Source organism: Lemur catta, chromosome 2 (genome assembly GCF_020740605.2).
Source record: "Lemur catta isolate mLemCat1 chromosome 2, mLemCat1.pri, whole genome shotgun sequence".
Taxonomy (NCBI): domain Eukaryota; kingdom Metazoa; phylum Chordata; class Mammalia; order Primates; family Lemuridae; genus Lemur; species Lemur catta.
In genome coordinates this window covers 63,841,572-63,866,241 of record NC_059129.1, presented here as the reverse complement: position 1 = coordinate 63,866,241, position 24,670 = coordinate 63,841,572, and the positions used below count along the sequence as shown (strand labels likewise).

Below are 24,670 nucleotides of genomic sequence, written 5' to 3'. Positions count from 1 at the left end.
TTCTAAATCTTATACAACTATGATAAAACTAAATGACAATCAGAAAACTGATTATAACCACATACTTCTTTAATATTTATTCTTTCTCTGGCACATTATAGGTAAAAGAGCAGACCTGGGTGATTTAATATAGGATGTGGGCAATACTATTCCTGTGAGGAAGTTGGTTTAATTAATGCACCATTTCACTTTGGTTTAAATTCCTATGTGTCAGGTGTATGTATATGTCTCTCTCTTGTTCTTACTGTCACTTTCTCAATAACAATGAATCATAAAATTTTAACAAAACTGAAACTCAAAGGTATACACAGAATCATTATTTTTCAATGTCCAGTCACTACTAAAAATTACACTCTCAACACTTAATCAATCCTGTTAACATTTTACGTATTCTCATCTCCCCCTGTGCAAAATTTTTAAATTGGAAAACTAACAGGTGATGCATCTTTCTTTGTAGTGACTGAATAAATTTTTGCTCTGTGAGAGAACTGTCAAAGAATTGAATTTACAAGTAACCCCCCCCAAAAAACTATTTCAGTATTCAACTGTTTCCTAGCAACAGAATCTGCTGATATTTTTTCATCACAAGTAGGTAATAGGGATAAAAATCTGTGTTTCAGTGCACTCAGGTGTCAATAAAAGTACAGCTCAGTGAAAAAAAATAAAGTATAAATGATGTGTAAAACTATTAAGTATCTTCTAGCCAATTCAGGCTAGGGCTTTAAAACGGGTAATTATAATTCTTAAATATGATAAATGATCTGAAAAATGGATATGTTTATAAAGGAGTGTGAGGGGAATCTTACCTTTTCTGTGAACGAGGGAGGAGAAAAAACCACAAGGATGACGGCAAAAGTAGTAACCTAAGGATTACTCTGGAGAGTTCAACCATGAAGAATGAAGCTGCTACTCTCAAGGTAGCTAGAGTTTAAACCTGGTTTATGCTGCATCATAAATTCTGAGGCAAAATATAAAATTCACACCTACATACTCCAGTGAAAAACTGTCAAAAGAGTAACAATTTTAACTTCTACAGCCAACCGCGGTAGTTCTTCAGAAGTATTCTGAGCTCAGAAACATTTGCAATTGAGATTTTAGAAATATTCTGCATGTATAGCACTTTGCACGTATTATCAGGTAAACAATTCACTTTTTTTTTATGAACAGTACACTTTAGTGCAACCCCATATAATTTTAGTTTTATCAAGAAATCGGGAAAATGGGAACATTCAGCTCTCACAGGTAATTCATCAGATCCTGAGCACCAACTCTTCACCAGGCACTGTGCTAGGCATCAGAGATAACTAAGTTGAATATGGCACAACCTCTACCCTGGAACTGCTGAAGTATTTAAAATATGCAAAGGAAACACCTGATTGAGGGTGAATCAGAGAAAGCAGTAGAGGAGCAGAGGTATTTGACTGGGCCTGGGGAGAGGCAACAAAGTGTAGTAAAACCAGCACTGAACTTAAGGAGTTTTGGAAGAACTAAAGCAAAGGACTGAAACACTTCACTAATGATGAATGATAGTCACCCAGGTCCTCACCCAGGTCCTTCACTAATGATCTGCATGAGTTTTGGTAAGCCACTCAACCTTTCTGGGGCTAAATTTTCACAGACAAAATGAACAGGCCTGATTGGTAAGTTGTATAGAGAGCCTCTTATAAAAGAAAGCCTGTAGGCACTACTATACTTAACAGGAAAAGCAAGCATATCTCTATATTTATATATCTATAAATATACCTGTATCTACCTATATATATATAGAGAGAGAGAGAAAGAAAAAGGCCAAAACTTACTTGTAATGACTTCTCATTCTCCTGATCTCCACAACCATTCTTACAATATATGCAGTTAGGTATTTGGTACTCTTCTTTCTTTACATGCTACTCCTTAGAAATTGCATCCACTAGTTTGGCTTTAAATTTCACAACCATGTGGGTGACTCCTAAATCTATCTCTGAATCTCTAAGCACTCTTCCGAGTTCCAACCCAAATTTATCAGAATGTCCTATTAATCTTATAGTCTCAACCTACCCAATATCAAAATCATTCTCTCTCACAAATAGCTGTGTCTCACTTCCTATTGCTAAAACACATCTCCAACAATAACATCAGCAGTTCACAACAATGATTCCAAGCTGGGTGTACACAAGATGACCTACTGATATGGGGAAACAAATTACTCATATCTATTCCTATTTTTTTTTCCTCTCCTGTTTAAAATTCCCATTTTACAATGGCTACATCTGTATATCAGGAGGAGTGTGATATTTTAACTGAGGGAACACAACCAAAAAAGCTTAGAAACCACTAACATAAACTCATTAGCTTGGTGATACTCACTGTTAGAATATGAGCTTCTGCTGCTTCTTCTTCATAGATATTAAATCTCATCAATCATACCACTAACCATTCGCTAAACATAGCCCATGTTTTCCAGTACCTAACAATTTATTTCTACTACTCTTTACAAGCTGCTCACTTCTCTATAGCCAAATTATTTAAAGCCAGCATCAATTCTATCTTTTCTCAAAATTCTCTGAGCTTAGTTGATACAACTCTCAGGCCACTCCTCTCTTGCAGTTCATCACTGATTGAATCCCTTATGCACAGCTCAGCTCCCCCTACTAGAAAGAGAGTTCTTCACTAACATACTGTTGGTAGGAATGCAAATTAATACAACTTCTATGGAAAACAGTATGGCGATTTCTCAAAAAACTAAAAGTAGATCTATCATTCGGCCCAGCAATCCCACTCCTGGGTATCTATCCAAAGGAAAAGAAGTCATTACATCAAAAAGACACCTGCAATTGTATGTTTATCACAACACAATTCACAATTGCAAAGATATGGAATTCACCCAAGTACCCATCAACTAAGGAATGGATAAAGAAAATAAGGTGTGTGTATACACAGACACCATGGAATACTACTCAACCATAAAAAAAGATGAAATAACATCTTTTGCAGCAACTTGAATGGAACTAGAGGCCATTATCCTAAGTGAAGTAATGCAGGAATGCAAAACCGAATACCACATGTTCCCACTTATAAGTTGGAGCTAAGCTACAGCCACATAAGGGTATACAGAGTGGTATAACGAACATTAGAGACTCAGAAGCAGGGAGGAAGGGGGTGGGGAAGGAGGAAGAGAGGGAAGAAAAACTACCTACTGGGTGCAATGTATACTATTCAGGTGATTGGTACACTAAAAACCCAGATATCACCACTATATAATTAATCTACATAACCAAAAACCACTTATACACCTAAATCTATCAAAATATAAATAAAAATTAAAAAATTAATTCTAGAGGAAGGAAGGAAGGAAGGAAGGAAGGAAGGAAGGAAGGAAGGAAGGAAGGAAGGAAGGAAGGAAGGAAGGAAGGAAGGAAGTTAGGTAGTTAGTTTAGTTAGGGAAGTTAGTTAGTTAGTTCACTGCTAATGACATGGAGTGGTGTTGTGTGAACACCAAACTCAGTCATGGACCCTCCTTCTCCTCTTCACTGACATTCCATACTCTTCCTGTGGTTTAGTACAGTCTCATGGCTTCACATTCTCCTCCCCATAAATCCAGACTCCTAAATCCAACTTCATACTTGCCATCTCCATTTGTATAGCCAATAAGCAATTCCCACTTCCCAGGGTCAGAACAAGACTCTTGATTTTATTTTATGTATTTTTCTCATAGCCTTCCACATCTTGGTAAAAGTCATCACCCTCTAATCAATTATTCAGGCCAAAAGTCTAGACAGTGTAACATAGTGGTCAGGAACACAGACTCTAAAGCCAGGTTGCGTGGATTCAAATCCTGCCTCTGTTCCTTACTACCTGTACAAAGATAGTAAAAAGTGATAATGGTACCCACCTAATAGGCTTACTATAAAGATTAAACGTGTTAATTCATATAAGCATTTAGAACAGCACTTGGTGAATATTAAATTTTCATTAAGTTTAAGCTATCATCATCATTACTATTATTCTGATTCCTCATTTCTCTCATACCCAATCCACCATGTCAACAATACTTCAAAAACATAACTGAAATCCACTGACTTCTCAGTCGCATCACCACAACCAAGCCACCATCTAGATTTCAAGCCACCATCTAGGTTAATGTGATAAACTTCCATACTGGTCCTCCTGTATCCATTCTTTCTGTCCTCCAAAGTGGTTTTCAAGCTGCAGCCACAGTAATCTATGTAAAGCATAAATCAGATCATATCACTTCCTTGTTCAAAATCATCCAGTGGCTTTCCACTACATCAGGCTAAAAAAAACCAAACTCTATGGGACTTTGAATAAACAGAGTAAAGTCCTGCATCTAGACACTGCAGTCTCATCTTGTACCACTCTCCCCTAGCTCACTATGATCCAGCTACACTGGCCTTTTTTTATTCTGAAAAAATGTCAAAATTCCCTCCATGGGACCCATGCATTAGTGACTTTCCCTGCCTGGAATGCACTTTCCTCTATGTTTGTTCCACTGGCTCCTTCATGTCATATATAATATTGCTGTTGTTTATTTCTTTGGTAACTACCTATCTCCCACTAGAATACAGGCTTTGTAAGAGAAAATTTTTCATCTTGTTAAATACAGTATCTCTAGTACTCAAAATAATGCACAGATAAACAAATGAAAAGCTGTGTAAAAATAAACCATTAAATAAAAGAACTAGCTACACCTCCTAAAATTGTTATGTGAGCAAAAATATATATATATTTTGCCCTCATTCTTTTCCCTAACTGGTTGCCAATCTATTGCATCATAGCTACAAATTCACCCCTTTTGCCAGTTCTATAATTGGACACTAATATACTTATTTTTCAGTATTTTCGCAGACTATTAAGACCTAAATCCCCAGGTTATACAGCTCCTTACAAAAGCACAGTTATCATGAAAAGACCCTAAGATACAATCAGAAAAACCAGAGATCCAGTCATGGCTCCAGCAATTATTAGCCAACATAACCTTGGACAAATTACCTAGCCTCTCTGAGCTGCATTTTTCTCATCTGTGTAATGCTGATTATAATCCCTGTCTGTCTTAGAAGGTTATAGTGAGGATCAACAGTATGCATAAACAGTAAACTATAAACCAAAGCAAGTTCACACAATAGTTCAATATCTGTCAATTCAACAAAATTTTACTGAGCACTGTCTCCGTGTACCAGATGCTACACTTGATAGAAAATTTGAACTAAGAGAGAGCCCTAACTCTCAAAGAGCTTATGTTTTAGTTCAGGGGGAAAAAACACAATGAGAACAATTTCACAGTAGTTTGGTAGTGAGCAGCATGCTGCAGGAGCACAAAGGAGATATGTGGAGGACATTCCTGAAGCATGTGGGGCCACAGAGTTCTTATCAAAGCAGAAGGTAGTGTCAAAATTTTACTGGTCCTAAAGTATGTTCAAAAACCAAATTGGTTACATTTTAAAAATCCCATGATCACAGATTAAGAAGCAGCTTTCAGATATCAACTGGAGTAAAACTCTTCCATCGATTTACAACTTCCCCTTGCACCATTTATTTCATCCTCTGCCACTAATTAAAATACTTTTTTAAAATCTACTTTAGGGCACTTTTTCTCATCCTACAAGAATATTTCCATTTATAAAGCTGAAATTTTTCAATTACATACTCCAAGGTCAAAACCTTCCTCACTAGAAAGGACAGTAATAAAGAGACCACAGCAAAAAAAAGAGAGAGAGAGAGAGACCATAGCAATAGGTTTAGATTTCTGCTTCACCACATCCCTAAAAGAAACTCCTTCGCTTCCTTCCTGCTCCTTTCCATAGCTGTCAGGACAGGTTCCCAGGAAATATACCCTGCCCACTCTCCTGCATGATGAAGCAAAATGCTCTCTGGACTTCATCTCAACCAGGGTTGGCCTTGACCCACCCAGGAGAAAGCCAAGCATTGCCTCACACAGCAAGTCACTGTCCCTCTTCTATCAAATCCAAGACACTGAGGCCAGAACTCAATCCACAGGTAACCAGGACAAATTCTTTTAAAGTAAATCTGAATCCATTAAAGCTAAACACAGACATGCCCTAGGCACTGCAATTCCACTTCTAGGCATATAATCAACAGAAATGTGTTGGCCAAACGATGTACTAAAATGTTCAGAGCAGCAGTATTAGTAATAACCAAAAAAGAAAAAAAAGAAAAAGAAAACCTAAATGCCCATCAACAATAGGTAAATAAATTTTGATAAAGGTGATCAGAATTGAGATGAATCAAAATCATGTCATCTGACAGAATGCAATGAAAAGAATATAGCATCACTTCTATGATATTCTTGCTTAAAATGTCTAACTTGAATCTAAACATGCAGAAACGTGAGAGAAACCCAAAGTGAAAGATACTCTACAAAATAACTAGCTGATAATCTTCAAAAGAAACAAAGTCCATGAAAGTCAAGGAGAAACTAAGAATCTCTTCCAGATTGAAAGAGACTAAAGAGACATGACCAGTAAATAATACATGTGATTTAGGTTTGGGTCCTTATGGGACCTAAGGATTAGATGGTAATAACATATCAATATTCATTTCCTTATTTTGACAGCTGAACTGGTTATGTGGAAAATATCCTGTTTGTAGCAATTACACACTAAAAATATTTTGAGTGATATCAGGCTGAGAACTTAGTCTCAAATGGTTTAGAGAAAAAGTTATTGTATTACAAACTTTGGAATTCATAGAGTTTTGTCTTTTCTCTCCATATATTTAGATTCTCCATTCTCTAACCAGAAGTAGAAAAGAATTAGAAAATTTTTGCAAAAGTCTGCCACATATCCTTTCTACACTGGATTATTAGGAAGATAAACTGAACAGCAAATATACATAGAATACCTTCAATTACCTCAAAGAAAAACATAAAAAAAAAAGTTACTCTCAAGGCAAATTTATTAAACAGTTAAAATGTATTAAAAATTTGTAATACATAAGGTCAGAAGTAGCTCTGAAGTCCCAAAAGTAAAAGAATTTCAAAATCATTTTCATAGTAATGATTAGATTACTTAGGCATTGGGCAACTTGGCTTACATAGAAATTACAAAGTGAAAATCTTCTTACATTTAATACACATTAAGTGTTCACTAGGTAGCAGCCAATTGTTGTTTGCCTCCCCAGCATCATTCTCTTCTCTCCCTATTCCTAACAGTCACCCATTTTTGTTGGGGATACTGTGGTTTCAGGAACATGCTGCCTCTCAGCTCGCACGATCCTCCAGCTAAAGGGTAGACACATGACCTTAAGCAAGGCAATCCCTTCAACCACATAATTGGTTTAGCGATAGGCACGTGATACAGGTTGACTTGTGTCCCCTGAAAGTCCTAACCCCTAGTACCTCAGAATGTGACCTTATTTAGAAATAGGATCATTAAAGATACATTTAGTTAAAATGAGGTCACACTGGAGTAGGGGGACCCCTAATCCAATATGATTGGTATCCTTATAAAAAGTAGAAACTTGGGACACACCAGGAGAATATCATGTGAAGACTGGAGCTACACTGTCCCAAGTCAAGGAAGTACCGGAAGCTAGAAGAGAGACCTGGAATGTATCTTTTCCTAGCACCTTAGAGTGAATATGGCCATGCCGACACCTTGATTTCAAACTTCTGCCCTCCAGAACTGTGAGACAATAAATTTCTGTTGTTGTACGACACCCAGTTTGTAGTACTTTGCTATGGCGCTATAGGAAACTAATACAGCATGTGACTTAGCCAATTCAAGTACAGTAAATATTAAGACTAAAAACAGAAATTCTGGGACAAAGAAACTCTTTTGAATGTTATGCAGTATAAATGTAAGGCCTGATCCAATTGCAGCCACTTTTGCTACCATGAGAGAAACCAGACTAGGAAAAAGCATACATATAAGGGTAAAGACAACTGCAGAGAACTAGCTGGAACATTCATCAGGTTATGTCTAAACCTCATACTACATCTGGACTTCTCAATTTTATGAGCTAGCAGATTCCATTTATTGGTTAAGACAGCACAGGTTGGTTTTCTATTACCTGCAACTGGAAAAGAAAGTACTAACACAGACACTGAGCTAGGTACTGGGAACAGAATTCCACACAAATGAGTTCCTAAATTATTAATAGTTCCTCAAAAAATTGAAACCTCATTATCCACTATACCATGTAATAAGTTTTGGTGGTTCCAGGGTGGATTGATTCAGCAACTCGATGACCTCATCGAGGATTCAGATTCTTTCCATCTCTCTACATGCCTATCTTCAGCAACCCGTGTTGTCTTCAAGTTACCCACCTTATCTCAAGATGGCTGTAGCTATCCCAGGCATCGCATTCAGATACAACAATATCCAGAGGGATGAAAGGACTATTTCATCCATGTACCCATTTTTTAGCAAGGAAAACTTTTTTCAGGAGCCCCCAAACAACAAACTCATATTTTTCAGCCACAATTACACTGTGTCACATGCGCAGATCAATAATTTGGAAAGGAGAAGGAAACCACCATGATCAGCTTAAAAGTAGTATCAACACCCCAGAAGCTTTCTAAAATGTATGGTGATGTTTTTGGTTGTCATGGAGACTGAGGGTCACTATTGGTATTTAATGGATAACAGCTAGGCATGTCCAATGTGCTGAAAAGTATATGGCTTTTTCACACAAAGAAGTGCTGTCCAAAATGTCAACAGAGAGAAAATGGTGAACAAAACCAAGAATAATAAAAGAAGGGAAATGGCCGATAATCAGACAAATATCAGTGTCTCCTACAGAAGTTCACAGTGGTAAAAGATATTATTCTTATCTATAAACAGATTATAGTACAGGCTAAGTGACAGATAACTAAAGAAACAATTTAAAAGCACCAACCTGAATGAGGATAAACAACAGAGGATTAGGGATGGAAGAATAATATTAACAGATATTAAATACCAATCATGCTAAGTGTTTTCATAAATTGCCTCATTTAATAAAAACAGAGTTAATATCTTAGTCTTCACAAATGCTGATGTAGCTAAATAAATGTTTAGGTAACCCCAGAGAATCAATAAAAATTATTTATACCAGGAAATACTGTAATTTTTAACTCAAAAGGAAAGCTTGGCATATGCTTACACTATAACCAGTATAGTTTTTAAAAGCCACATCATACAACTTAATAGTCCCCTCCTAAATTAAGTACAAAAAAGTATTAAAAAACTAGACCCAGATTAAAAGACAAAACACTATAAGATGTGTATAGTTTTACGATATCACCACTTAAGAGTCATGTTTTCAACAAACTACTTTAAAAGCACTGATCATGTCATTTGTTCAACACAACTACCTCCAATTTCACCCAGTACTGGGCTGTTTATCGCATCACTATTTTAAGTACATGAGTATTAAGACTCTCATGTCTTAATATTGCAAAAAAGTGACGTAAAAAATATTGCATCACTATTTTAAGTACATGAGTATTAAGCCTTTCTTCTATATTGCTCTCTACTGATACTAAATACTAATTAAGAACAGAAATCTAGGGGTTATAACCACCACAGGCCACACTAATTGCTAGGAGCCATATTTAAAGTCCATCTCTAAGAAAAAAAGATACGACCTTAATGAAACCCACAGAGGCCACCCACAAAATTAATCAGCTCACCATGAGTATTGGTAGGAGAAAGAATAAATCAAAAAATCAACTAAGAGTAGTAACAAGTAAAAACCAAGGAGATCTAGAATTGATAGCACATCATCATAAGCAATCCGAATACCATTATGAAAATTATTTCCTACAAAAGCACAGAATAAAACAAGTAAAACTAATAAAACTAAGAATAAAAGCAAGAGTATACCATTGAAAGTGTGAACATGTCAAATACAGAAATAAAGTGAAATACTTACTGCCAAAGCTTTGGACAGTTTGGCTCTAAATTCGTTCAGGATGATTGCCACAATATCCTTAAGTGGTACGTAAGCAAAGCCACCTTCCAAATAGACTTTCCTTCCTCGGAACAACTCCAGAGCATCAGCAAAAGGGATCTGAATTCAGAGTAAAACAGTGAAAATAAGTCAGCACCTGACATTAAGACATCCTCCTAAGTCTTCATATGTATTAGTCTAAACAAAGAAATTCATTAGTGGTAGCAGACACAAAAGAAAAGCAAAAAGATCAATTTATACTCCTTAAAACTAAACAGATAGCATTAAGGAGCAGCAGTATAATACTGTGTTTGTTTCAGAGTAGATGCTTTGAAAAATAATAATAATACTAAAAAGCCAAGTTGGAATACTTTCTTTTTATCTTTAACCTTTGCATTTACAAATTATAATCCCCAGAATTTCAAACTCCTAATTCAAGACCTTTAAGCATATTGCATTCACCTCATATAACATTCCCCACATTTTATTCTGAATCAAATAAAATCCTAATTTGTATTCAACATATTCAGTGCCAAAAATTACATGTAAGTAAAATAATTCCAATCTCTTCCAAGTTTCCATTCTTACTCTAAAGAAACATATCGGAAAAGCTAAGCTAACCTTGACACCAGGAAATGGAAATAATAAACATTCAGTTTTGCTATTAAAGTATTCACCATAAGTATTTATTTAAAAAATACATTCTACTTAGATTTTTAAAATCCTATGAACTATCGTAGAATTCTAAGAGATGAGCAGAATATAATATTGATAAACTGTAAAAATTATCCTCTCCAATGAGAGTTTTTCTCCTTTTCAAAAATGAGGTAAAAAAAAAGTTAGATGAAAAAATGATCCCCGAATTGCCTGTTCATCCAAGTTTTAGGGAAGAGTCAAATCTGTATGCCTTCAATTCTTCTGTATACCCAATGACACCACATACTATAAACAGATCGTATGGTTTTTAACAGATAGCTTTTGATTAACTGATTTCTATGACAATCACAGTCGTCGCCCTCAAGGAGTTCATTACTTAGTTGAAAAAACAAGACAGACACACATGGAAAGTTAGACAGCCCTGCAGGGCAGTACTGTGTGATACTGCACCAAACAGGTAGTTCACACAGCACTTACTGGAGGAGCAGGTAAGAGGGTTTACTGCTATCATATAGGCAAGAAGAGGAGACAGACAGAACTTTGGAAATGTGAGTTCTAGTCCAAACTCTGCTACTGACTACACTTATGATTCAGTAAATTTAATGAATGTTCTCTAAACCTCAATAGCCAGATCTGTGAAACTGAGAGAGGGGACGAAGAGATGGGCTAAATGACCCTTAGGGGTTCTTTAGCTATAACATTCCATGATTCTAGCTTATTAAGGTGGTCACAGCGGAAATAAAAGTGCCCAAGCAGAAGCAAAAGATGATATGAGGGCAGAGTAACGGGAAATGTGTGGTGTGAGACGAATAAATATTGATTCCCACACTCTAAGCTTGAAAGGCTGACTGAATGATAGCCCAACAGGTAGAAATGTGGAAACTGGAATGGGGAGCTGATATGGTGGCAGGACTTTAAACTACTGGCACGCACCCACAATAATCAGCACGTTCTTTTCAAAAGAAGTGTGCGGTTGAGATTGTGTAAAATGAATTTCAGCTCTCCTTACTTCCTCTTCTCGAACTATTCGGTCCAAAAGCCATTTATTTGGTGGGTTCATGCAAAACAGTTGCCTATGCTGAGGGGTGGGGGGAAACTGAGGCAGCCAAGCACAGGATGCTGGAATCGGAGATGGTTAAGGAAGGCATTCCCACTGAAGAACAAGGAGGCTTACAGTGTCAGAGCCCGAGAGAGAGAGAGAGACAGACAGACACACACACACACACACACACACACACACACACCCCATGTTGCGGGGAGCAGTCCAAAGCATGGTGTCAGAGGCCAAGAGCAGCGAAGGGGGCTTCCATGCAAGGCAGTGATCCAAATAGGGTGTTAGAGCCAAGTGATGAGAGTATCCTTGCAGGGGACACCCCAGCCCAGGGCATAGAACCCTAAAAGACGCAAGGGGAGTAATCCTTTAAGAAAATGGCCTGCAGTAGGTGGTCAAAGCCCAAGCAGGGTTAGGAGGCTGTCTGTGTGAGGGGACAGCCAAGCACAGAACGCTGGCACACCCTTACTTAGCACCATGAGGACGCTGTCCGTGCAGGAGAGGGAGTAGCTGTGGTGACGAGAGGCTATACAAATGGGTTAAGTAAACATATACATAAAGCTCAATGTGACAAATTTAACAAAACGTAGGAAGTATTTTAACTGTTTACATACCTTATAAACCGACTCTGTCTCCAAGATAGCCCCATTTAAACTTGGTGATGAGGCAATAATCTCCTTTTCTCGGGAAGTCCTCTCGTCGTCACTTATCTTAAAAACAATTTTAAATCGTTTAAAAAATTTAAAGTCCTCATTCAGTTTCAATAAAATGCTTTCCTGTTCTAGTGAATAATCTATATGTTAATAAAAAATAATAAACTCTGATATCTCAAATCATTCCTAATATGATTAGTAAATCATTATGATTAAAGAAGACAGAATATGCAAGAAAATCTAAATTCGATATTCTTTCAAATTTTAACTCTAATTTCTAAAGAAGTACACCAAAAGAACAGCAGCAGAGCAACAGAAAGTATTATAATAATAAAAAGAAAAAAATTATAATAAAAATTCAGGTTAATTTAAGACTAAAGAGGAGCATTACCCCAATTCAAAAGTTATGTTAATTTATTAAAATACCTATATGAGGTTAGAATGGTGTAACTATTTCTCAATTTTCTACCCACATAAGACAATCCCAAACTTAAAATATTAGTTTTGCTAGGAACAACTATAAATTTATTATCTCAGACTGATTATGACCTTATAAAAAGAAAAGATTGACAGATCTGACCAGATATAAGCTTTAAACTTCTATACCAAAAAATATATACATATCTGTAAATGAAGATGAAATATAAATGACAAACTGAAAGAAATATTTACATGACACCTGAATTACCCTCAATAAGCCCTAGGTACTAGTACGCAAGTACTAGTAACCCATAAGTAGTAAAACATGAATAGCCTATATTCATAAAAGTAATATATGGTAAATTAAAGTAATAATGTATACTATTTCTACCCATTAAAATGTGAAAGTTAAAAAGATTTAGAATATACAATGCTGGGACAATCTTTGTGTAGGGCACTTTGGCAATATACATATCAAATAGCCTTAAAAAATATAGACCCTAACAATTTTATTTCCAGATTAATCTGAAGTAAATAACAGAACAAGTATGCAAATAGGAACAATGTTTCTTCATCACAGAATTACTTACTAAAAAAAAAAACTTAAATGTCTAACAAGTATCTGGTTAAATGAATTGCGATAGAACTTGCTGTTTCAGCAAAGCAGGCCTACATTATTCAGGTCAACCTCTTACAGAAAAAAAAATTGATAAAATTTTAAAACATCATCTTTGCAGCACAGAAAGTTAATATACAAAGTCAGGTCCACACAAAGTGGGTATCTAACAAGAGACCCTTCTGCTCAAATGATGTGGATCATCAAGCCTTGAAACTGTTTTAAGGTAGTCCCTGATTCAAATGCCCCAGGCACCTGGCAGAAGCAAACTCATATCCTCTCTGGAGACAAGTACCTTCACAGTATGCCTCAAAGTACCCTACAAATAAATTTTCAAATACAACGTCAAGCACATTTTGTAACAAGGCATACATTAAAACTATACTTCATAAGCAAAAACAATAGAAAACAACTCATAAAGTATACAGATAATAACAAAGTAGCAGATAATAATGCTACCATGTGTAAAGAAATAAAAGATAAAAGCCCAATGATATCGATATGAATGGGAAACTATAAAAAGTGATTTAAAAAAAAACAAAACACTTTCCTCCAGCCTAAGCAAGAGCGAGACCCTGTCTCTACTAAAAAAAAAAATAGAAAGAAATTATATGGACAGCTAAAAATATATATAGAAAAATTAGCCAGGCATGGTGGTGCATGCCTGTAGTCCCAGCTACTCGGGAGGCTGAGGCAGAAGGATTGCTTGAGCCCAAGAGTTTGAGGTTGCTGTGAGCTAGGCTGATGCCACAGCACTCACTCTAGCCCGGGCAACAGAGTGAGACTCTGTCTCAAAAACAAAAAAAAAAAAAAAAGAATTTCTAGAAGCAGACAAAAAATTAAGAACTCAAGGGAATCATAAAGAAATACCTTAGGCCAGGCACTGTGGGTCAGGCCTATAATCCTAGCACTCTGGGAGGCTGAGGCAGGAGGATCATTTGAGGTCAGGAGTTTGAGACCAGCCTGAGCAAGAGCACTACAAAATGCTACAAAAAATAGAAAAATTAGCTGGGCATTGTGGCAAGTGCCTGCAGTCCCAAAGGCTACTCCAGAGTCTGAGGCAGGAGGATCACTTGAGCCCAGGTGTTTGAAGTTGCTGTGAGCTACGCCGATGCCACCGCACTCTAGACTCAAAAAAAAAAAAAAAAAAAAAAAAAAAACCCTTACAATTACTTCTAAGGGTAAACCAGAACATTATCAGCCCTCCCCGATTTGTTCTGTAAAATCTGGATTCAGTCAAAAGGCTGCAGTCAAAGATCCAGAAGTCTACACATGGCTCCAAAACCACAGGTTCTCCACCTGAGAGATTTGAATTAAAACTATTCTGGACTAGCAGTGACTCTAGGCTCATGAAAGAAACAGATGAAAACCCTTCTGGAGAAAGATATATTCCTGCTAGGCCTCAAAACAGTCCTCCAAATAACCTTCCAAATACAATCTCTAGCTTACAAAGATAACAAAGCACACCAGAAACGAAAACAAGATATGTAAGGCAAAAAAAGTGTAATAGGAAAAGAAGAAGCAAACCTCTCTTTATGCCCAGGTTATATGATTAGTATACTTAAAAAATTCAGAAGGATCCACAGATAAATTATTAGAACTACTGGACTAATTAAGCAAAGTTTCTGGATTCGAAAATAGAAAAACCAATTGCATTTCTATATGCCAGCACCAAAGTTCAATCATGGAATTTTTTTTAAAGTTACCATTTATAACAGAATCGAAACTATCAAGGACCTAGGAATAAATCTAACAAAAGATGTGCAAGGCCACCACAAAGAAACTACAAAATCTTACTGAGAGAAACTGGACAAAATCTAAATAACAGAGATACACCCAGACACAAACCAGAAAACTTAATATTATAAATGTTGTTATTCTCTTCAAAAAAAATCCTACAGATTCAATACAATCCCAGACAAAATCACGATAGCCTGCATGTGTGGACATTTACAAGCTGGTTCTAAATGGACATGGAAAGGGCCAAGACCAGCCAAGACAGAAATAAGAAAAAGACAGTCAATCCAACAGAAAAATGAGCAGAGAAATGAACAGGCACTTTACAAATGAAAAATTCAAAGGGTCAATAAATATGTGAAAAGATGCTCAACCTCCTTAGTTATCGAGGTAGTACAAATTAAAACCATAGTGAATCTCAGTGACACACCACTACACAACCGTTGGGATAGTTAAAATATAAAAACGAAAAAAAAATGTTGGTGAGGGTGTAGAGGTATAGGAACTGTCATATATTGTTGATGGCAATATAAATAGTACAGCTACCTTGGAAAAATATTTGGTAGTTTCTTACAAGACTAAGAAAATCTGCCCCTATGACCTAGCAATTCCATTCCCAGGCTGGGAAAAATGAAAATATATGACCCCCTCAAAAAGACTTACATGGTCCCATTTATATGAACTTCCAGAACAAGTGAAACTTATCTAAGGTAGAAAAAGAATTCAATAGAAGTTGCCTCTTGCAGGGGCAGAGATAGGGATTTACTGGGATGGTGCATGAGGAAACTTTCTGGGCTGATGGTAATATTCTGTATCTTAATGAAAGTTTGGGTTGCACAAGTTTATTGCATTTGTCAGAACTCATAAATGGGTACATTTAAGATCTGTGCACTTCACAGTATGTAAATTTTGCCTTAATAAAAAAGACAACTGTTAACAAATGTAGAACACTAGTTAATATAATATGCATGCTCTTAGTATTTCACAGGAAGTATACTGATTTCTACAAACTTACCTTGAAATGGACTCGGTGGGTGGACAGAGAAATAGATAATATATGATAAAACAAATATAGTAAAATGTAAATTGTAGAATCTAGGGGATGAGCACAGGTGGATTTTTACTTTAAAATTCTTGCAACTTTTCTGTATGTTTGAAAATTTTCATATTACAATTTTGGGGGCAAAATAACACAATGAAGAAGCTACTTCACATCTACCAGGACAGCTAAAATTAAGTCAGAAAATATGCATGAGAATGTAGAGCAATGGAAACTCTCTTACCCTACTGATCCGAGTGTAAACTGGTATAACCACAACAAAAAATTTGACATATCTCATGAGTTAGAGGTAAACATACCTTATAACCTGGCAATTTTACTCATAAGTATATACCCTGGAGCAGAGATAAGCAAACTTTTCCTAGAAAAGGCCAAATAGTTAATATTTTAAGCTTTGTGAGCTATATGGTCTCTGTTACAAGTACAGTCATGTGCCACATAATGACATTTCAGTTAACAACAGACTGCATATATGACAGTGGTCCCATAGAATTATAATATTGGAAAGATATTCCATTCTCATGGATTGTAAGAATTGATGTTGTAAAAATGTCCATTCTACCCAAAGCAATCTACAAATTCAATGCAATTTCCATCAAAATACCAATAACATTCTTCACAAAAATAGAAAAAATAATCCTAAAATTTATATGGAACCACAAAAGACCCAGAGTAGCAGAAGCCATCCTGAGCCAAAAGAACAAAACTGAAAGAATCACATTACCTGACTTGAAATTCTACTATAGAGTTGCAGTAACCCAAACAGCATGGTACTAGCATAAAAACAGACACACAGACCAATGGAACAGAATAGAGAACCCATACATAAACCCACACATCTGTAGTAAACTTATCTTCAACAAGCATGCCAAGAACATACAGTGGGGAAAGGACAGTCTCTTCAATAAACGGTGCTGGAAAAACTGGATATCCATATGCAGACGAATGAAACTAGACCCTTATCTCTCACCATATACAAAAATCAAATCAAAATAAAGACTTAAATCTAAGACCTGAAACTATGAAACTACTAAAAGAAACCATTGGGGAAACACTTCAGAACATTGGTCTGGGCGAGGGCTCCTTGAGTAATACCCCCAAAACACAGGCGACCAAAGCAAAATTAGACAAATGGGAACACATCAAGCTAAAAAGCTTCTGCACAGCAAAGGAAATAATCAACAAAATGAAGAGACAACCCACAGAATGGAAGAAAATATTTGCAAACTACCCATCTGAGAAGAGATTAATTACTAGACCATATAAGGAGCTCCAACAACTCAATAGGAAAAAATCAAGTAATCTGGTTAAAAAATGGACAAAGAATCTGAATAGACATTTCTCAAAAGATATGCAAATTGCCAATAGGTATATGAAAAAATGCTCAACATTAGTCAACAGAGAAATGCAAATCAAAACTACCATGAGATAAAAATGGCTTTTATCAAAAAGACAGGCAATAACAAATGCTGGTGAGATGTGGAGAAAGGGAAACCCTCTCACACTGTTGGGGGAATGTAAATTAGAGCAACCACGATGGAAAACAGTATGAAGGTTCCTCAAAAAAATAAAAACATAACTACCATATGACCCAGCAATCCTACTGCTGGGTATATATCCAAAGGAAGGGAACACTATATCAAAAAGATATCTGCACTCTCATGTTTATTGCCACACTATTCACAAGAGCCAAGATCTGGAATCAACCTGTGTCCATCAATGGATGAATGGATAAAGAGCCTATGGTATATGTAGACGATGAAATATTATATAGCCACAAAAAAGAATGAAATCCTGCCATTTGTAACAACATGGATGGAACTGGAAAATTATGTTAAGTGAAATAAGCCAAGCACAGAAAGACAAATCTTGCATCTTCTCACTCATATGTAGGAGTTAAATATTAAAAACAATTGATTTCATGGAGACAGAGAATAGAATGATGGTTACCAAAGGATGGGAAGGGTAGCAGGGAGAGGGGAATAAAGTGGGAATGGTTAAAGGGTGCAAAAATACAGTTAGACAGAATGAACAATGTTTGATTGCACAACAAAGTGACTGTAATCAACAATAAGGTAGGGTATCATTTAAAATAACTAATAGAGTGAAACTGGAATGTTCCTAACGCAAAGAAATGATAAATGCCTAAGGTGATGGATACTTTAATTACCCAGATTTGATTAATTCACATTGTATGCCTGTATAGCATGTACCCTATAAAGATATATAACTATTAAGTACAAATAATTAAAAATTTTTAAAAAGATTATAATTATTATATTTTTACTGTACCTTTATGTTTAGATACAAAAATACTTACCATTATATTACAATTGCCTATAGTAGTTAGTGCAGTAACATGCTGTACAGGTTTGCAGCCTAGGAGCAATAGGCTATACCATATAGCCTAGGCGTGTAGTAGGCTATACTATCTAGATTTGTGTAAATACACTCTGTGTTCCCACAACAATGAAATTACCTAATGATGCATTTCTCTGAATGTATTCCCATCCTTAAGCGACCCATGACTACTTAGTTTGCCATTGTAACAAGAAAATAGACAATATGTGAAAAAAGGAACATAGCTGTGTTACAATATAACTTTATGAACTCTGAAATCTATATTTCATATAATTTTCCTGTGTCAAGAAATTTTATTCTTCCTTTGATTTCTTTTCGACTACTTAAAAACATTAAAAACTATTCTCAGTTCACAGACCATGTGAAAACAGTGGCCACATTTTGCTGACTCACTCTAGAGCAATGGATTTAAAACTATAACATTAATGAGAATCACCTGGAAGGCTTGTTACAACACAGATTGCTGGGCCCCATTCCTGGAGTTTCTGATTCATAAGGTCTAGGACATGTCCTGAGACTATGCATTTCTAACACGTTTCCAAATGCTGGGAACATTGCAGCTCTCAGACCACTTAAGAAACATACATACCAGGAGACACCAACAAGCATTACTGATACAAGCATAGAGCAATGTTATTCACAATGGCCAAAAAGTAGAAGCCCAAATATGCATCAAAAGCAGAATAAGTATAGTATACTCATAGTGTAGAATAAATCATAGCAACAAAAATAAACAAGATACTAATTCATACAATGTACTTAAATCTTAAAAATGTATTAAGCAAAATTATCCAGACACAAAATATACTTAATTATTCCATCTACATAAAGTTTTATTTTAATAAGGAAAATTGTATTGTTTAGGGAGGAATACTCAGATGGTCAACTAAAAGGAAAAGAAAGTAAAGAAGTGTTTACCATAAAGTCAGAGTAGTAGTTTTCTCTAAGACAGAGACGGAAAGGGCTGGATGAGAAAAAGCACAAGGAGAGATTTCAAGGGTAATAGTAATGTTTTATTTCCTCACCTGGATGACAGATTAATGTTCACTTAGTAATAATCTACTAAAGTATATATGTTTTAGCTTTATGTAGTTTTCTAGACATGTATAATACTAATTTTTAAAATGTTTAAAAAAGTGAAATAAAAGTAAATGAATTATGTTATAACATATCATGGGATATTATGCAGCCAATAAAATTCTTTTTAAAATTATAGAGATTTATGGTTGTCATAGAAAGATATCTATGAAATACTATGAGGTGAAGGCAAATTAATAGTTAGATGAAGACAAATTGAAATAACCCTTTTTTTTAAGAGACAGGATCTCACTATGTTGCCCAGGCTGGACTCAAGCAATCCTCCCACCTCTGCCTCCCAAGTAGCTGGGACTACAGATGTGGGCCACTGGCCTAAAATAAATCTTTAAGAGAGTGTGTTTGTCTATAAATTTCCACATAGGAAAAAGTCTATACTAAAATATAACTGTCTGGGCCGGGCGCAGTGGCTCACGCCTGTAATTCTAGCCCTCTGGGAGGCCGAAGCAGGTGGATCGCTCGAGGTCAGGAGTTCGAGACCAGCCTGAGCGAGACCCCGTCTCTACTAAAAATAGGAAGAAATTATCTGGCCAACTAAAAAATATATATATAGAAAAAATTAGCCGGGCATGGTGGCACATGCCTGTAGTCCCAGCTACTTGGGAGGCTGAGGCAGTAGGATTGCTTGAGCCCAGGAGTCTGAGGTTGCTGTGAGCTAGGCTGACGCCACGGCACTCACTCTAGCCCGGGCAACAGAGTGAGACTCTGTCTCATACATACATACATACATACATACATACATACATACATAAATAAATAAATAAATAAATAAATAAAAACTGTCTGACTCCAAGTAAAAAGAATACAGATAATCTTTATTTTTTTTATTTGCATGTATTTTATTAAATTTTTCCCGTAGAAATTCCATGTTCTAGATGTTATCATAAATAGCATTTATTTCAATTTCTAATTATTATTTTCTTGTACACTATTTTATTTTGTTCTGTTACTTCAAAATTAAGGACACTGTTTAATTTTGTCCAATAAGTATTAGATTGACACTGTGGACTCACCACTTTTGGCACACCTAATGATTTCTACATTTGTTCAAATCTATTAAGTCTAAGACTTATGCTTCTTACCACTAGTACAGGTTAAGCACTTCTTTCTCCATGTTTCCACAGAAGGTAAAAATCCAATGGAAAATTGGTTTTTGAATGTATTTTTAAGGACAAAAACCTTCCTTCAAAGGAAACTTTACCTAGAAGAATACTATGTTTCAGATTTTTTTTTTTTTTAAAGAAAAGTACTCTGGTTGAGGTAAGACTGGGGCCGAAAGCACGGCCCATTCAGCCCACTACTATGTCATCCCTACTTTTTTGTGGCTCCATTCCCAAGAGCACAGTCAGAAAAACCCCTACAAGATAGTTAAGTAACTATACAAATAATGCATGAAGACAATGATGGCAACACCCCTGAAACAGAATAGCTGGTTGGCTGACATATCTCACCACTGTGTGACGGCTCAAAATGTTTGCTCACCAGCTGTTATATGAAAGTTGAAATATGACATACAGCATAGAGAAGGCAAGTTTAGATATGTGAACCTGCAGATTATTCAAAAGTTGATGAAGGCTGAGATCTATGCATACTATCTGCTACTTACTATACTAACCATTTTACTTATAGTATCTCCATTAATCCTACCAACAACCCTACAAGGTAGATGTTACTGTAGTTTTACAACTGATTAATATGAGTAGAAATCAAACTAGATTTCCAACCAAAGTCTATCCAACACTTAAGCCCACTAGGCCATGAGGTGTCCAAATAAATAAACAGATATTATTATGCAGGAGAGAAGAACAAATATAACATCAAAAGCAATAAAAGACAAGGTCAACAATTGGAAATTTGAACCTCAGTTCCTTTTCAGTAATGAACAAAAGATAAAGAAACCAAAATGTAATACTAGATTCCATAAGAAGTCTTACAGGTAAAAATTTAAAAGAGTGTCAAAGCACAAATTACATATAATCAACACTCATTCTAGAGTGTTTATGGGTTAGTAAATAGCAAATATTTCTCTAAGAGCTAACACCAGATTATTTTGCATTAGCATTTGCTTTGTTTACATATATGTCTGTTGACAGTAACTTTTCTCCTTAATTGACTATTTACCTCTTACTTTGCATTCCATAAGGGAAATCCTTTGAAACTCAAATATACAAGCAGACACATACTTGAGAGAATATCTGAGAACAGGCAGCTATGTTTTAGAAATTTTCATTATTTTTTAAGTGAACATCCAATTTAAATACAAAAATATATTCCAAATTTTCTCAGTAAACACTTACCTGATTAAATAAAATTTTAATATATATGCCTGTGCTCCCCACATTAATATAAGAATAATTCTAATCGACTGCCTGTATTGTTTTTTGCCCAATTACTTTTGACTGGATCTAGCAAAACTGAAGTTGAGGCCAAATGTGTTAATCTGCCATGGCCTTTTTATAATCACTTAAACAGCAACAAAGAAATCATTATCTTTGAACATACAGATGTTTGTCCTAATATTACTGTAGTTCTAACTAAACAAATCCCATATCAATACTTAAGTACTTCTAATGCTTCACCTAGCATAATATGGTATCTCGCCTTTCCCTAAATTCAGGTATTTGTATTAACAATGCCACACTTATTTCTAAGCAGTTAACCGCTTATTAAGTAAATGTCCAGGAAGCAGGGGAGGAGCTCATATTTAAATAGATTTTTATATTTAAATTAGATGTTCACTTAAAACTGCCACACAACAGAATGGCTACAAGAGACTTTACTTGTCCAAACAAACAGTCTTCTGCCTTAAAAATATAGCCAAGATACAATTAAAAAAAAAAAAAAAACCTTGAGAATGTAAATAAAAACTAGAGTAGGTTATTAAAGTATACGATAAGATTTCCTTTCATTGACATCTACACCCCCCAAAAAGTTATATAGTCTTACTTAGATTAGAAATTATAAATAAAATCCTAAGGAATTCAACGTGTTTCTAAACCTTTCACCCAAAGTAACCAAGTATACTCCAAATCATGCATATTTGATCTAAAATTCATGTCATTTCCTGCTTTATAGCCTATGAATATTCTGTTCTTCCTTAGTGAATTAAAAAGTTTGTCCATTTGTCAAACACATTCTAAATCTTCATTTATATACTTAGTTATAATCAAAATTGAATGGCCAATGTGAGAGAATTCTCATTGAAAAATGTAACATGACTATCTGAAACTTTATAATTAGTGTAAACTGCTATTGACTTCATTTAAATTCCTAAAATAATCTTGAGTATTCTCTTTTCTCCTCCTTTCTCCTTAAAAACTACTGGTGAAAACAGGTTTATGTTTCATCTTCTCCGGTTCTCCTAAACGAAGTTACCTGCTGCATACCTAAAAAATACTGCTCCTATGAAAGAGCAAGACAAGATTAAATGTTGCTTCTAACAGAGAATGTTTAAAAACAGATATAGTGGAACAATTATAAAAGCAGAGTAACAGAGTAGAAAGAGTGTAGTTTTTATAATTACAAAAACCTGGCTTCAAATCTTAAGTTAGTTAACCACTTCACACCTCAGTTTCTTCAGTGATAAAATGAAGAAAATAATACCTATCTCATGTAGATTTTGTCTGGATTAAATAAAGTATGTAAAGTGTCTAAAATAGGCCTAACAAATAGCATGCCTTTAAATGGTAAACACTTATTATTACTATCTATAATGTACATTTTTATTTGTTTCTGTTTTCCAGGCTTTTCTCCCCAAGTAATAAAGTGAAATGTTTACTACAACTAATGCAGTTTCTACAAACTTGTCATTTTTATTAAACTAACACACGACATGGTCTTTAGAGGGTATTCAAAATAACTGATAAAAGCAAACTAGGTTATCATTGCAACATCTTACAATCAAGGTGTATTATGCTTCACAAAATGAACATCCTCCTGAAAAGAGGTATATAAACAAACTGCTCTAGATGGAATCACATTTTCTAATGATTTACATCACTATTCCAGAGATTCTTGACTCTCACCCTCATTAATCTTCAATCTGCAGTGGCCAGGGAAATCTGAGCAGAAGTGACATGTGCCACTCCCAAGCAAAAGCTTTATGAGCATGTGGTTTACCCAGTTTTCTCCTCCTCCTGCCACAGTAATTGGTGAAGTTCCAGTTTATAGAGACTACTCAATCAGCCTAGTTTCAGGGTCAAAATGACACAGAGCAGGGCTGTAGCTGGCCCGTGAAGACATAGAGCACGAGCAAGAAGCAAAACAAGTCACTAAGGTTTGGTGGTCATTTGTTACCAATGCACAACCTGTTCTGACTGGAATAGTGATCTTTATCTTCACATCACACATTCTCATCTATAGAATGTTTTGAGCACATACTTCTAATATATGTATATTTATTTACAAATTACATGCACATATTATTGTACGTTCTGTACTTAAAACATGCCCTAGCAACACACTCAAAATGTAGAAGGGATGAGATTCAAAGTATGTATGTTGTATTATTTATTTCCTTCCCACACTCCCAAATGATAATCTTGGGCACACTGCTTTAGAATCACTAGTCTATTGCTCTAGCCTCTAATGTAAAGATATAAATAAAGCTTCCAAGAGATTTAAGCTTCTGTAAGCTTCCAATCAACAATACTCAATCATGTTTATAAATAGTTTGGACAGGAGTTTTCTATTTGAATCCACACAGCTCTCTTAGGCCCTGGTCCTTAAACAAGTATGTACATAATTTGCCAGCGAGGCTTTTAAAAATTACAGATTCCTGGTGCCACCCAAACCTACAGACTGAAGCCCTGAGGTATATGTTTTTTTTTAAAGGTTATTAGTGGTTCTGACATACATCACTGGTCTAAAGAGTGTACCTTTTTAAAGTTTTTATTTTTAATTATTATAGGTACATAATAGGTGTACATTATGGAGTACATGGATGTTTTGATACAAGCATACAAAGTGTAATCACCTAATTAGGGTAACTGGAGTATCCAACACCTCAAGCATTTATCATTTCTTTGTGTTAGGAACATTCCAATTTCACTCTTTTGGTTATTTTAAAATACACAATAAATTATTGTTGACTACAGTCATCCTCTTATGCTATCAAATACTAGACCTTA

The 24,670-nt window shown here is 35.5% G+C and overlaps 1 protein-coding gene across 1 annotated transcript in view; it reads right to left on the bottom strand.

Moving 5' to 3' along the window:
* Nucleotides 1–24,670, bottom strand: part of PRIM2 (DNA primase subunit 2) — a 269,780-nt gene that overhangs the window by 206,896 nt on the left and 38,214 nt on the right. Inside the window, exons 6-7 of the mRNA XM_045543797.1 lie at nt 12,214–12,309; nt 9,874–10,011 (exon numbers count right to left, since the gene is read on the bottom strand). Coding sequence (XP_045399753.1) covers nt 9,874–10,011; nt 12,214–12,309 — 234 coding nt within the window. The remainder of the gene's footprint in view (nt 1–9,873; nt 10,012–12,213; nt 12,310–24,670) is intronic.